This window comes from Gopherus evgoodei, chromosome 14 (assembly GCF_007399415.2).
Source record: "Gopherus evgoodei ecotype Sinaloan lineage chromosome 14, rGopEvg1_v1.p, whole genome shotgun sequence".
Taxonomy (NCBI): Eukaryota; Metazoa; Chordata; order Testudines; family Testudinidae; genus Gopherus; species Gopherus evgoodei.
Window position 1 is genome coordinate 20010103 of NC_044335.1, and position 15174 is coordinate 20025276.

General features: G+C 46.5%; 1 protein-coding gene across 1 annotated transcript in view; it reads left to right on the forward strand.

The window, feature by feature from the left end:
* Positions 1–15174, forward strand: part of GDAP1L1 (ganglioside induced differentiation associated protein 1 like 1) — a 38186-nt gene that overhangs the window by 18653 nt on the left and 4359 nt on the right. The window contains exons 4-5 of the mRNA XM_030533208.1: positions 6669–6766; positions 7572–7686. Coding sequence (XP_030389068.1) covers positions 6669–6766; positions 7572–7686 — 213 coding nt within the window. The remainder of the gene's footprint in view (positions 1–6668; positions 6767–7571; positions 7687–15174) is intronic.

The following is a 15174-nucleotide window of genomic DNA, read 5'->3' on the forward strand; positions in this document are numbered from 1 at the left end:
TTAGCGACAGGGAGATAACTATCCTGCCTCTTGTCTGGAAGAAAACCTGTTTCTCCCTTTCTCTGGTCACAGACTTTAAAGCATAATATCAATAGTTCCTAATATAATGTTAATACATACACTTCAAATTGATATAAATGACCATGTGTAACTGGCTTTCATTTGATATCTCACGCAACATTCTCTGTAGATAAATATCATGACAGCAATGTGTTAGGTGTAGTGAGTTTGTCAGGCTTGATAGGAGTTGCTGTTACATGACAGTGGCATTGAGGGGCTCAGAGGGGCAAGATGTACAGAATTTCAAGGGTAGACTTTGTAATTAATAAACCATTTGTTCAGTTCTTATAAAGGTCCCAGCAACGTCTATTTTGTATGCACAAGGCAAAAGAGGGTGAAAAGAACACAACACAAACTGCTGATCTGATGGGGATGAAGCTGCAGGCACAAGGTATGCAGCAGCAAGTGTTCAGGAAAGCTTTAAAAAGTCCGTATGCTGGTAGTCTAACAGGAATCCAGAAGAGAAAATGAAGAGCTGAAAATCATTTGAAGTCCACTGGGGCTGGGATGAACCTGCTGGGGGATGACATGGCATTTAGCTTTTATTATTATATTGGGACTGTGCCACCACTATTGTTAAGGTTGAGGCCAGCTTACTGTTTACCAGCTGGTAAGTGCTTGAAACGTACAGCAGGTATGCTTCAGCAAGGGCTGCTCTTGGGCTGTAGGTAAGAGGCATGACTTGGTAAATGTGGCATTTTCTCCAGTGTGTTGTCCCCCACAGAATTGCATTCTCTCATTCTTTGGTATGCACCCCAACTGTCCTGCACTGTGTTAGGAACAGTGTATTGCCTGGTGCAAGGACTGCTTGCAGCAGGTTGCTCTGTGATATGAGGAGAAGTGCATCTGAATCCAGAGAGATCCTGGACTCCTTGTTTCTGTGCTGACTCATGGGATTGTTCAAGAGGAGCAAAATGATATGTTCTTGCTATGGGGATTTGTACCAGTGTAAGAACATAAGAATGGCCATACTGGGTCAGACCAATGGAATCCTGTCTTCAGACAATGGCCAGTGCTAGATGCTTCAGAGAGAATGAACAGAACAGGGCAATTATCAAGTGATTCATCCCTTGTCGTCCAATCCCAGCTTCTGGGAGTTGGAAATGTAGGGACACCTAGAGCATGAAGTTGCATCCCTGACCATGTTGGCTTATACCCATTGATGGACCTATCCTCCATGAATTCCTCTAATTCTTTTTTGAACCAAGTTATACTTTTGACTTTCACAACATCCCTGGCAACAAGTTCCACAGGCTGATTGTGCGTTGTGGGAAGAAATACTTCCTTTTGTTTGTTTTAAACCTGCTGCCTATTGATTTCATGGGGTGATCCTAGTTCTTTTGTTGCATGAAGGGGTAAATAACACTTCCTTATTCACTTTCTCCACACCAGTCATGATTTTTAGACCACTATCACATCTCCCCTTAGTCGTCTCTTTTCTAAAATGAACAGTCCCAGTCTTCTTAATCTCCTTGTATGGAAGCTGCTCCGTACCCCTTATCATTTTTGTTGCCCTTCTGCACCTTTTACAATTCTAACAGATCATCTCTGAGATACAGTGACCAGACCTGTATGCAGCATTCAATCTCTGAGAGTACCAGGGATCTACATAGTGGCATTATGATATTTTCAGTTGTCTTATCTATCCCTTTCCTAATGGTTCCTAACATTCTGTTCACTTGTTTGATTGCCACCGGACTTTGAGCAGATGTTTTCAGAGAACTATCCACAATGACTCCAATATCTCTTTCTGGAGCTAATTTAGATCCCATCATTTTGTATGTATATTTGGGATAATTTTTTCCATTTCATCTGCCATTCTGTTGCCCCATCACCCAGTTTAGTGAGATCCTTCTGTAACTCTTTGCAATCAGCTTTGGACTTGACTATCTTGAGTAATTTGTATCATCTGCAAGTTTTGCCACCTCACTGTTCACCCTCTTTTCCAGATCATTTATGAACATGTTGAACAGCACTGGTCCCTGTACGGATTCTTGGGGGAAGCTGTTATTTAGTTCTCTCAGTCGTGAAAACTGACCATTTATTCCTACCCTTGTCTTCCTGTCTTTTAACCAGTTACTGATTCATGAGAGGACCTTCCCTCTTATCCCATGTGTGGTGGGGCAATGAGTCACCTGTGAGATGCCTCCTGCTGGTTGTCCAAGGAATTAGCTCTTTCCAGTCCAGAGCACCCTCTGCAGGCTGGTGGCTCACCGCTGGCCCCCACATGCCTTCCTTCTACCAGAGGTTCTGCCCACGGCAGCAATGCCCAATCTGGGTCTCCCCACCCAGGGGAGCCCCCAAACCCCTATCCCCACCTTGCCTCAGTGGCTACTGCCAGTGCCCATCTAGTCCCCGCTTCCTGGGGCAGACTGCAGTCGGTAAACCACTGAGCATCGGCAAGGCGGGTTGGATCAGCTGCCTCTGCCTATCTCTGGGCTGCCCCTCTGCAGCCCTGGTACCCTTTTGTGGGCCCTTAACTAGGCCTGCAGCCTGGGGCTTAGCTAGGCGGGAGCTCCCCAGCTCCCTCTGCCCTTCCCCAGCACTGCTCCACCCTAGGTACCCTTCTCAGCTTCCCAGGTAGCCAGGTCCTTCTCTCTCTGAAAGCAAGAGACAAAGTGTGTCTCTTAGCCTCTGGCCCTCAACCCTTTTGTAGGGCCAGCTGTGGCCTGACTGGGGCATGGTCCCACCTGTGGCTGCTTCTCCCAATCAGCCTGGCTTTTTCTGCTGCAACCCTCTCCAGGGCTGCTTTAAGCCCTTCAAGGCAGGAGCAGGGTGACCACCCCACCATACCATGACTGCTTAGTTTTCTTAAGAGCCTTGTGAGGGATCTTTTCAAAAGCTTTCTGAAAGTTCAATATACTGTATCGACTGGGTCACCCTTGTCCACATGCTTGTTGACACCCTCAAAGAATTCTAACAGATTGGTGAGGCATGATTCCCTTTACAAAAGCAGGGTTGACTCTTCCCCAAGCTTTCATGCTTATCTCTGTGTCTGATAATTTTGTTCTTTATTATAGATTCAACCAATCTGCCTGGTACTGAAATTAAATTTACTAGCTTGTAATTGCCAGGATCGCCTCTGGAGCCTTTAAAAAAAATCAATATTACATTAGCCACTCTACAGTCATCTGGTACAGAGGCCAGTTTAAGCAATAGGTTACATACCAGTTAATAGTTCTGCAATTTCATATTTGAGTCCCTTCAGAATTCTTGGGTGTATAACATCTGGTCCTGGAGACTTATTATTGTTTAACTTATCAATATGTTCGAAAATGTCCTCCACTGACACCTCCATCTAGGACATTTCCTCAGATTTGTCACCTAAAAAGAATGGCTTGGGTGTGGGGATCTCCCCCACATTCTCTGCAGTGAAGCCTGAGACAAGAAATTTATTTAGCTTTTCCACAATGTCCTTATCTTCCTTGAGTGCTCCTTTAGCACCTTGATTGTCCAGTGGTCCCACTGACTGTTTGGCATGTTTCTTGTGTCTGACGTACTCACAAAAATATTTGCTGTTAGTTTTTGTGTCTTTAATTAGTTGCTTTTTAGATTCTTCTGATAGCGAACATTAACAGTATGGGCAGGGATAAGTGCGGGTGATGTTCTAGAGGGAATCCTTAGGAGAAGTGTCAAAGGGTGGAAACAGCTGGCATCTCTGCGATGGTTTGTGCAGAGCAGGTGAAGTGGCTGGGTATAGGCCAGGTAGAGACAGCTGGTGATGATTAAGCCTATCTTAAATGTGACTTTTGCCTTAGCAAGGACATGGACTGACAGTTTTTGTCTCATGCTGCATGTCATTTGCACAGTGCTCCATGTCATCCGGAAGGATAGTGAGTTGTGATGTCTGCCAAGGGCATGTTATGGCATCCCTTATAGAGGAAAGAATTAAGATTCTGGGGGTGGGACTGGCATGCACCTTAACTCTGTATTTCCTGGTTTTCAGAGGTTTAAGTCTAGGTGCACTCAACGTTCTTGAAAGGCATGAAACCTTGATGGTCAACCTTGACTCTCGTTAAAGAAGTTTTGGGTGCTGAATGAAGAATTCTCTTTCTCTGAGTTGTTTATGATCCACAGTAGGATGCATGTATAAATCAGGCAGTAAAAGAGCTGAACTGAGCCAGGTATAGGGGAAACGTGGGTCAGATTCCATCCCTATCTTCCCCAGTCCCCAGGCTCCTGAGCTAGCGACAGAGGTAGAGAGAAGGAGGATGGGGGGCTTTACTGATCATCTCAATCCTGACCCAGAGCATGCACTGCTATTCTGGGCCCTAAGCTCCCCATATACATAGGCTAACCAGATAGCAAGTGTGAAAAATCAGGACGGGGTGGGGGTCGGGGGGGTAATAGGAGCCTATATAAGATAAAGCCCCAAATATCGGAACTGTTCCTATAAAATTGGGACATCTGGTCATCCTACATACACAGCTCTGCCCATGGCCCAATGCTGCCTGCAGCTCACTCTGTATTCCACATCTGAGTTCTTCTTTCACAGAAACTACCGACTCTATCAAATGGCATAACTATTCTTTAAAATCAGTCCGTGACCTGGATAAACAGCCAGGTCCAGCTTTCACTTGCAGCTGAGTGAGGGGGATGGATAAGGAAATATCTGTATCATACTCACAACCCTCTCCCCAACTCTAGACAGCTATGCCGGGTTTCAGAGTAGCAGCCGTGTTAGTCTGTATCTGCCAAAAGAACGGGAGTACTTGTGGCACCTTAGAGACTAACAAATTTAGCTATGTCAGGAACACCTCACCTCTCTCGAGAAGATGAGCAGTGGGCTGGCTGTGATACTGTACAGGCATTAATCACTCTGGCTGTGCTGGGGAATGAAGGGAAAGTCAGAGGCTGATTTATAGACTAGCCCTGCATCTTGCTGAACCCCTGATGTTGTCATAATTAGCAGTGATCATTTAAGGGAGGCACATAAAAGCGAGGGGGAAGAGAGTCATTACTGGGTTATCTTATTCACTGAGGAGCCTCCAGAGGTGTTTGTTTTTAATCTAGTAACCTGTTCACTGCTTCATCTGCTACCAAAAGCAAAGTGTCCTGGCTATGTGATTCTCAGAGGAAGGGTGAATGTGCATTTCATACCCTGGTGTACATCTATCTATACTTAAGGTTTGTTATTATAGGCCAAGGATCGGCAGCCTTTGGCACGTGGCACCTCAGGGAACTCCGCTGGTGGGCTGGACCAGTTTGTTTACCTGCAGCATCCTCAGGTTTGGCCTATCGCAGCTCCTAGTGGCTGCGGTTCGCTGCTCCAGGCCAGTGAGGCTGCGGGAAGCGGCGGCCAGCACATCCCTCGGCCTGCCTGACGGGCCGCATGCCAAAGGTTGCCGATCCTTGTTATAGGCCAAGTCCTGCATTCCTGCCATATCCCCAAATCCCAGTAATTCCACTGGGAGTTGGGGTCCCAAAGGCATGCAGGGTCAGGCCTGGGCCATCGAAGTGCTCACGGAGGCTATTACTCCTTGCTGATGGGGTAGTATGTATCTTCCTGGTACAATGGAGCTAGCCATGCTTCTTGCTCAAAATGGAAAGTGTTCCCATCTCTAGCTTAAATCAGTCTGTTGCTTATTATTTATCAGTGATCATCATTATTAATAAATCAGATTTAGTTCTCAGTTACACTTCTGTAAAATCCGGAGTAACTGCATTGAAATCACCAGCGTGACTGAGAACAGAATTTTGCTTGACATGGCCCAGATTGAGAAAAGTCCCAGTTTCAATGGGATTTATGCATATGCTGACGTACTTTCTGGTACTGTAAGTTCTTGCATATTCACATAGCACTTTTTACACAAATGAACAGCACCTCACGGTGATTTATAGACTAACGGCCTTGTTTTCAAACTGTTCTCTAGATGATGCTTGCAAATCCCAATCAATTACACTCTCCAAGGGTAAAACCGCCAGAGCGGAACAAAATGGCTCAGCAAATATTTGCTGTGACAGTTAATGGCCAGATCCTTACTTGGTGTACAGTGATTTCAACAGAACTTCACCAATTTACCTGGGGATCTACCTTCATGTTTTTACCAGTATTTGCACAGTCACAAGGTCCATGGGCAGCTGCAGTTTTTGGCTGCAAGAAGATCCGGATTCTGCCCCCCACCCAGGGTGGTACAAGTCTTGAAGTTAGACCTAAAGTTACACCTCTTTGCACCCAGGCTGAATGAGGACACTAAACAGACACATGTGCAGTAGAAACCACTTTTCCTGGTGTAATGACTGGGGAGAGAATTATAGTTTCATGGCCAGAATGAGGTTCTATTCACAGACTGCCAGGTCGGCATCACTGCTGCTGCAATTAGCCTTCCATCTGCAGTGCAAGAGGATGCAACAGCCAGGGCCGGCTCCAGGGGTTTTGCCGCCCCAAGCAGTGCAAAAAAAAAAAGCCGAGATCACGATCTGCGGCAATTCAGCGGGAGGTCCTTCGCTCCAACTGGGAGTGAGGGACCCTCCTCCGAATTGCCGCCAAATACCTGGACCTGCTGCCTCTCTCTGGCGTGGCCGCCCCAAGCACTTGCTTGCTAAACTGGTGCCTGGAGCCAGCCCTGGCAACAGCTCCCCCAAACTGTCCTTCTGTCTCCCTCCAGGACACTTAGCTAATGCAAGCACGGAGCTGATGAAACTGGACTACGAAGGGGAGCCCCAGCTGACTGAGCCATACCTTTCCAAACAGAAGAAACTCATGGTAAGACGTCTACAGCAACGCATGGGACTTTATTTCTAGGAGGGAGAGGGAGGATGGATCCCAAAGAACAGCCAAGGGTGCCCATTGCTGGGGCCCTGATACTACTGAGAGACCGCGGAAGCATTTGGGTCCATTCTAAAGTGCTGAATATTTCCTCCCAAGTCACCCTGATGTTGTGTCTGTACCACCTGGGGACCAGACTCCCAAGTGAGTTGAAACCACTAATAGAGCCTCTCTTTCCCCTCACCCCTCTCTGGGGCTGGACTCACAGTGGGGCATCCTGAATTTTACTGCAACTGGGATGCCATTGGGGCTTGTGTGGTCTCCAGGAAGCAGCACCGTTATGTGAGCCCAAAGGATGCCTCTCTATGGCTGATCCAGTTGGAGCTATGCTGATCTGCTCTTACTGGGGAGTTGCTTCCCCTGGCCAAAGTGGCAAGAGCTCAGCTGTACTAGTCTCTCCTGGGAGGCCTCCCCCCCTTGCTGAGCCGTGAGGAGCTGTGCTGCTGAGCTGGAAGCCATCTTAGCCAAAGCTAGCAGGAACTGTGCTGAGCTGGGCTAAAATGGAAGTCACCTCCCCATGGCTGAGTAGGTCTTAGCAGGGGGTCACTTTTACATAGATGAATCTTCCCTCCAGAGTGTGGTGAACTCCTCCTGCAGCTGTTGAATAACTAGAATGATGAAGGGGTTTGGAAAGTGCTGTGTATGTTCTACATTGCACCCATTCTAGTGCCAAGAGCACCTGGACAAGGAACGTATAGTCTCAGGGCCACCCATTTAGTGTAAGCCTTTGGCTTTTGTTTAGGCCAAGATCTTGGAACATGACAATGTGAGCTACTTGAAGAAAATCCTTGGAGAGCTGGGAATGGTGCTAGACCAGATTGAGGCCGAGCTGGAGAAGAGGAAACTCGAGTATCAAGGTAGGCAGCTTTGTGAGGTGTTTTGAAAGGCACTGCTGAAGCACTGGCCCAGTAAAGCAGTAACTTTGCAGCACCAACAGTCACATCTTCTCATCCAGAGGTTACTGTGAGGCGTTCCCTTCTCTTTACCATAGTCATCCTTATCTCTGGGGTGGCATTGTTTCAATGCCTTGGGAGCCACCACCTGGGAAGTAACACCTGTGTGGTGCAGCACATAAAGGGTTAAGGCCTCCCTTCTGATCTCAGATGGCCAGGTTACATGGTTCCACACATCCCCCTCTCTCTATTTTCACTTCCCTCTGCTGGCTGCGTGATGATACCTCATAATGAGCTACCTAAGAAACCAAATGAAAGTTCAGAGGCAGAGGAGCAATTGCACTCAACTGCTATGATGAAATGTCAGTGGTGTGGCTTGTCATTCACCATTCAGATCAACTGCTCCACCCACCTCCCATCGAACATGCCTACAAGGGAAGCGAGGTTGTGGTGAGAGCTGCTTTGACATTACACAGTGACCCTGGAAAATGACAGAGCTGGGGTGGGGCAGAGGAACTTCCTCTGCTCCAGTTGTGGCTGAATCCATTGCAAAGTAACAATAGTTTGTGTGTGAGGCCCAAAGAAGCTTGTGAGGAACTACGATCAGTGAAGCAACTTCAGGGAGGCCAGGAGCGTATCTAAAAACACTTGGACCAGTCTCACTTCTCGTGCAGTAGGAGGGGAACAAGGAATTCTGCTCAGATGCATTGAGTAGGGTTTGGAAATACACCGCTGCGCTAGAAAGAGCTAAATAAACCAGTGCTCCTGGGTTACACAGCAGGGCACGCTCTGCAGAGAGGGATTGAACAGCCTTCGCTGCTCAGGAAGTGGGGGATTAAAGATGGGCCTTTTCTGCGTAAACATGACATTTCTCATAAGTAGCCTTGTCAGTGTATTTTAGCACTGGCCTGTGCAGGCCTTGGTGTATGGCTTTGTAAATCATCGGTGTTTGTTTAATTCAAGAAAGCTTCTATTTACACCCAGTGACTTGTTTGTGAAATGCCTTGGGACTGGTGGATTCACACAAGAGGTCCAAAGTGATAGCATATTGTCAGATAGTCAGGGCAAGTCAACACTACAAAATTAAGTCAACCTAAGTTACATCAATATCCAGCCACCACAGTAATTGAATCTCTTTTGCATGTCCACACTACACTCCTTCCGTCAGCGGTGCATGTCCTCGTCAGGAGCTCTTGCATCAATTTGTCAGTGCGGGGCATTGTGGGATGGCTTCTGAAAGATAGCAACAGTCGATGTAAGCAGCACAGTGTCTACACTGACACTCTGTCACCCTAACTACATTGACCTAAGCGCTGCGCCTCTCACAGAGGTGGAGTTATTACGTCAGTGTAGTGGGCGAGTTACACTGATGGGAGCTACATTTTAGTGTGGACGCTTACAGATCTAGAGTGACTTAAGCTGCCTTACATTGATCTAATTCTGTAGGGTAAACCAGGCCTCAGTGATTATGGATGCAAACGGCAAAACAAAAACAACAAAAAAAAAAAACAACAAACCCAAGGGGGAGAAAAATATTCCCACGAACTGTGGTTTGTAACCTATCACTTAAATCAACCTCTGTACCAATGACTGGCGGGTAGCTAATATAAGCCTGGTATTTCCCTTCAGAGGAAACCTGATCTCTGCCCTCTTTACCCTTCCTGAGCCTGAACGGGGCCATTGGAGAAAATCTGTCTCCTTGCTCCAACCACGAAAGGGAAAACCAATACCCTGATTGGGGGGGGGGGCAGAGAAAGGGAGATTTGTGAGCTCCCCCTCCACTGGCGTATGCTCCCCTATCTGGGGATGAAGATGCTGTCCCCTCTGCTGTAGTGTAAAAACAAGCATGCACTAAATCAAACCTTACTAGTCGTTTGATATTGCTGTTAGTTATTGCATTATTAACCCAATCTCTAGCCTTGTGAATGTCCATGCACTTTACAGAGAGTAGGGAAGACATAGTCCTTGCTCTGGAAAGCTCATTATTAGGCGAGTGGAGCGGAAACAGACAATTTATGGCATTGCCTGGACAGGGAGCTGCAAATAAGCGGTGCCTGCCTGCTTTGAGAGGCTGCAGCAATGGGGCTAATGTTAATTGCAAGGCCTGGTTTTTGTTGGCCTGGCAGACACACACAGAGCAGGTGACAGCACTGGTGCCTACTGGCAGAAGGGGTTTTACAGCACTGGTAGGCCACCATGGGGGAGACAATCTCACCCCAGGACTCAGGCCCATGTCTATAATGTCCAGATAGCACAGAAGTTCAGATTGAGGTCTTTCACAACGTGGGTCCATCTCTAGTACAAAGCAGGGCAGTCAAAGCCCAGTGTGTGAGTCAAGCATCGCCCAGTTTGTTCTAGGCCAAAGGGTGTCAGGTCCCAGCCCATGAAGCCCCATCTGGATCCAAGCAGCCGGGTAGCTGGAGCATTGCGCTTCGGGCCCTGTCGCCTCAGTGGCTGCAGCTCTGGACTGAAGATACGAGTGGCTGCAATGCAGCTTGTGAGCCGTTGTCAAATCGTTGGCACCAGTGGGATAAAGTTTGGGCGCCCTCTGTTATGAAACGGGAGATAGGGACCAGCCCTGTCTAAGTGGGAAGGAAACAAAACGCCTTTGAGTGACATTGGCTTCGTGCCCCAGAAATCTCCCATCAGAGGGCACCATAATGAGTACTAAGCGTGAGTGTGTCTGTTAATGAGAGCATTATCTGACATGATTAGCAAGGGTAGGCACAGACGCACTCCAGTGACTGCATGGCTTTCCATAATCCCCGCACCTGTGGGGTTTGCTGGGATTGAACTTGATAGCTGTTAAGTCCCCACGTTGCTTTTGACTGGGAATGACCCAACTCCCATCACAGCCAGAACCAGTTATTTTGCCCTGGAGAGTGAGGTGGCTGCAGGAATTGTTGCTTGACTAACCAGTTCCAAGGTCTGTTCCAAACCTGCAATCCACAAATTTCAAGCCCCCTCAGCCGTGCTTGTCACGCTGCTGAGAACCACTTTCATTGCATAGTGCCTGAGAGCCTGCTGGGTGCTTCACAGAATCTTAGAATATCAGGGTTGGAAGGGACCTCAGGAGGTCATCTAGTCCAACCCCCTGCTCAAAGCAGGACCAATTCCCAACTAAATCATCCCAGCCAGGGCTTTGTCAAGCCTGACCTTAAAAACCTCTAAGGAAGGAGAGTCCACCACCTCCCTAGGTAACCCATTCCAATGCTTCACCACTCTCTGAGTGAAAAAGTTTTTCCTAATATCCAACCTAAACCTCCCGCACTGCAACTTGAGACCATTACTCCTCATTCTGTCACCAGGTACCACTGAGAACAGTCTAGATCCATTCTCTTTGGAGCCCCCTTCAGGTAGTTGAAAGCAGCTCTCAAATCCCCCCTCATTCTTCTCTTCTGCAGACTAAACAATCCCAGTTCCCTCAGCCTCTCCTCATAAGTCATGTGCTCTAGCCCCCTAATCATTTTTGTTGCCCTCTGCTAGACTCTTTCCAATTTTTCCACATTCTTCTTGTAGTGTGGGGCCCAAAACTGGACACAGTACTCCAGATGAGGCCTTACCAATGTCGAATAGAGGGGAATGATCACATCTCTCGATCTGCTGGCAATGCCTCTACTTATGCAGCTTAAAATGCCGTTAGCCTTCTAGGCAACAAGGGCACACTGCTGACTCATATCCAGCTTCTCGTTCACAGAAAGAGCTTACAGCCTTCATTGTACTCATGACAATGAAAGTGGGTGGCTAACAGAATGAAGGGGGCAGGACAGGAAACAAAAGATTAAAGGTTATTCATAGACTCATAGACTCATAGACTCTAGGACTGGAAGGGACCTCGAGAGGTCATCGAGTCCAGTCCCCTGCCCTCATGGCAGGACCAAATACTGTCTAGACCATCCCTGATAGACATTTATCTAACCTACTCTTAAATATCTCCAACGATGGAGATTCCACAACTTCCCTAGGCAATCTATTCCAGTGTTTAACTACCCTAACAGTTAGGAACTTTTTCCTAATGTCCAACCTAAATCTCCCTTGCTGCAGTTTAAGCCCATTGCTTCTTGTTCTATCATTGGAGGCTAAGGTGAACAAGTTTTCTCCCTCCTCCTGATGACACCCTTTTAGATACCTGAAAACTGCTATCATGTCCCCTCTCAGTCTTCTCTTTTCCAAACTAAACAAACCCAATTCCTTCAGCCTTCCTTCATAGGTCATGTTCTCAAGACCTTTAATCATTCTTGTTGCTCCTCTCTGGACCCTCTCCAATTTCTCCACATCTTTCTTGAAATGCGGTGCCCAGAACTGGACACAATACTCCAGTTGCGGCCTAACCAGCGCAGAGTAAAGCGGAAGAATGACTTCTCATGTCTTGTTTACAACACACCTGTTAATGCATTCCAGAATCACGTTTGCTTTTTTTGCAACAGTATCATACTGTTGACTCATATTAAGCTTGTGGTCCACTATGACCCCTAGATCTCTTTCTGCCATACTCCTTCCTAGACAGTCTCTTCCCATTCTGTATGTGTAAAACTGATTGTTCCTTCCTAGGTGGAGCACTTTGCATTTATCTTTATTGAACTTCATCCTGTTTACCTCAGACCATTTCTCCAACTTGTCCAGATCATTTTGAATTTTGACCCTGTCCTCCAAAGCAGTTGCAATCCCTCCCAGTTTGGTATCGTCCGCAAACTTAATAAGCGTACTTTCTATGCCAACATCTAAATCGTTGATGAAGATATTGAACAGAACCGGTCCCAAAACAGACCCCTGCGGAACCCCACTTGTTATACCTTTCCAGCAGGATTGGGAGCCATTAACAACTACTCTCTGAGTACGGTTATCCAGCCAGTTATGCACCCACCTTATAGTAGCCCCATCTAAATTGTACTTTCCTAGCTTATCTATAAGAATATCATGCGAGACTGTATCAAATGCCTTACTAAAGTCTAGGTATATCACACCCACCGCTTCTCCCTTATCCACAAGGCTCGTTATCCTATCAAAGAACGCTATCAGATTAGTTTGACACGATTTGTTCTTTACAAATCCATGCTGGCTATTCCCCATCACCTTACCACCTTCCAAGTGTTTGCAGATCATTTCTTTGATTACCTGCTCCATTATCTTCCCTGGCACAGAAGTTAAACTAACTGGTCTGTAGTTTCCTGGGTTGTTTTTATTTCCCTTTTTATAGATGGACACTATATTTGCCCCCTTCCAGTCTTCTGGAATCTCCCCCGTCTCCCATGATTTCCCAAAGATAATAGCTAGAGGCTCAGATACCTCTTCCATTAACTCCTTGAGTATTCTAGGATGCATTTCATCAGGCCCTGGTGACTTGCAGGCATCTAACTTTTCTAAGTGATTTTTTACTTGCTCTTTCCTTATTTTCTCTTCTAAACCTACCCTCTTCCCGTAAGCATTCACTATACTAGACATTCCTTCAGACTTCTCAGTGAAGACCGAAACAAAGAAGTCATTAAGCATCTCTGCCATTTCCAAGTCTCCCATTACTGTTACTCCCTCCTCATTGAGCAGTGGGCCTACCCTGTCCTTAGTCTTCCTCTTGCTTCTAATGTATTGATAAAATGTCTTCTTGTTTCCCTTTATTCCCATAGCTAGTTTGAGTTCATTTTGTGCCTTTGCTTTTCTAATCTTGCCTCTGCATTCCTGTGTTATTTGCCTATATTCATCCTTCGTGATCTGACCTCGTTTCCATTTTTTATATGATGCCTTTTTATTTTGTAGGTCACGCAAGATCTCAAGGGTAAGCCAAGGTGGTCTTTTGCCACATTTTCTATCTTTCCTAACCATCGGAATAACTTGCTTTTGGGCCCTTAATAGCGTCCCTTTGAAAAACTGCCAACTTTCCTCAGTTGTTTTTCCCCTCAGTCTTAATTCCCATGGGACCTTGCCTATCAGCTCTCTGAGCTTACCAAAATCTGCCTTCCTGAAATCCATTGTCTCTATTCTGCTGTACTCTCTTCTACCTTTCCTTAGAATTGCAAATTCTATGATTTCATGATCACTTTCACCCAAGCTTCCTTCTACTTTCAAATTCTCAACAAGTTCCTCCCTATTGGTTAAAATCAAGTCTAGAACAGCTTCCCCCCTAGTAGCTTTTTCAACTTTCTGAAATAAAAAGTTCTCTGCAATGCAGTCCAGGAACTTATTGGATAGTCTGTGCCCCGCAGTGTTATTTTCCCAACATATATCTGGATAGTTGAAGTCCCCCATCACCACCAAATCTTGGGCTTTGGATGATTTTGTTAGTTGTTTGAAAAAAGCCTCATCCACCTCTTCTGCCTGATTAGGTGGCCTGTAGTAGACTCCCAGCACGACATCACCTGTGTTTTTTACCCCTTTTAGCCTAACCCAGAGACTCTCCACCCTTCCGTCTCCTATGTCCATCTCCACCTCAGTCCAAGTGTGTACATTTTTAATATATAAGGCAACACCTCCTCCCTTTTTCCCCTGTCTATCCTTCCTGAGCAAACTATACCCATCCACACCAATATTCCAGTCGTGTGTATTATCCCATCAAGTTTCAGTAATGCCAATAATGTCATAGTTGTATTTATTTATTAGCACTTCCAGTTCTTCCTGCTTATTACCCATACTTCTTGCATTAAGAGAAGGGCAATTCCTATGAATCCTTTATTAAGTCTCTGTGAGGATCTGGTCCTTTCATTGGCAGCATTGGCCTTTGGGATGACTGTGTTCAGAGCGGCAATCCCCGGGGCTTCCCATATTCCTGGCAAGCCGTTTCCCTGTCTGTTGTACAGCAACTCAGTCTCAGATGGAATCTTTCTCTGCTCACATGCCAGGGTCCCTGCGGGAGGTGGGGGAAGCCTTGTTGGGCTGCTTTGCTCTGGTCTGGTAATTGATAGCTTTCTTTTCATCAGGCTTTCACTCTCTGTAATCGGGAGTTAATTGAATTTTTCAGACTTCTGCAGGCATTTTGTGTAGGACCCCTAAAATGCCTGCCCTCTGTGAGCAGCACAAACTCCATCAGTTTCAGCACAACTGGGAGACCGTAATGCCCCCATTCCCAAAGTCTCTGTGGCTGGGCAGATGCTGGTGGTTCCTGCTGTGGGCTGTGTGCTCATTACAAAGCATTTACTGAGGGACAGCTGAATCCTTGGGAATAACCCTACTTTTCAGGAAGCAGGCCTCCTCTGGAAACCCAGACACTGGAGACTGAGCTGCTACATAAATATCAGAACACAAGGGGAGAAGAATGACAAAATGGAAGAGAAGGAAAGCACAGGAATTGCAGTGTGACCAGTGATGTATATGAATTGGGATATGTACTTTCTGATGGTCAGAGCATGAGATGTGCAGTCAGGAAGTCTGGGTTCTAGCCCCAGCTCTGACACTGACTTGCTGTGTGACTCTGGGAAAGTCACTTAATCTCTCCATGAGTCCCTGTTTAAAACGATAGTGATC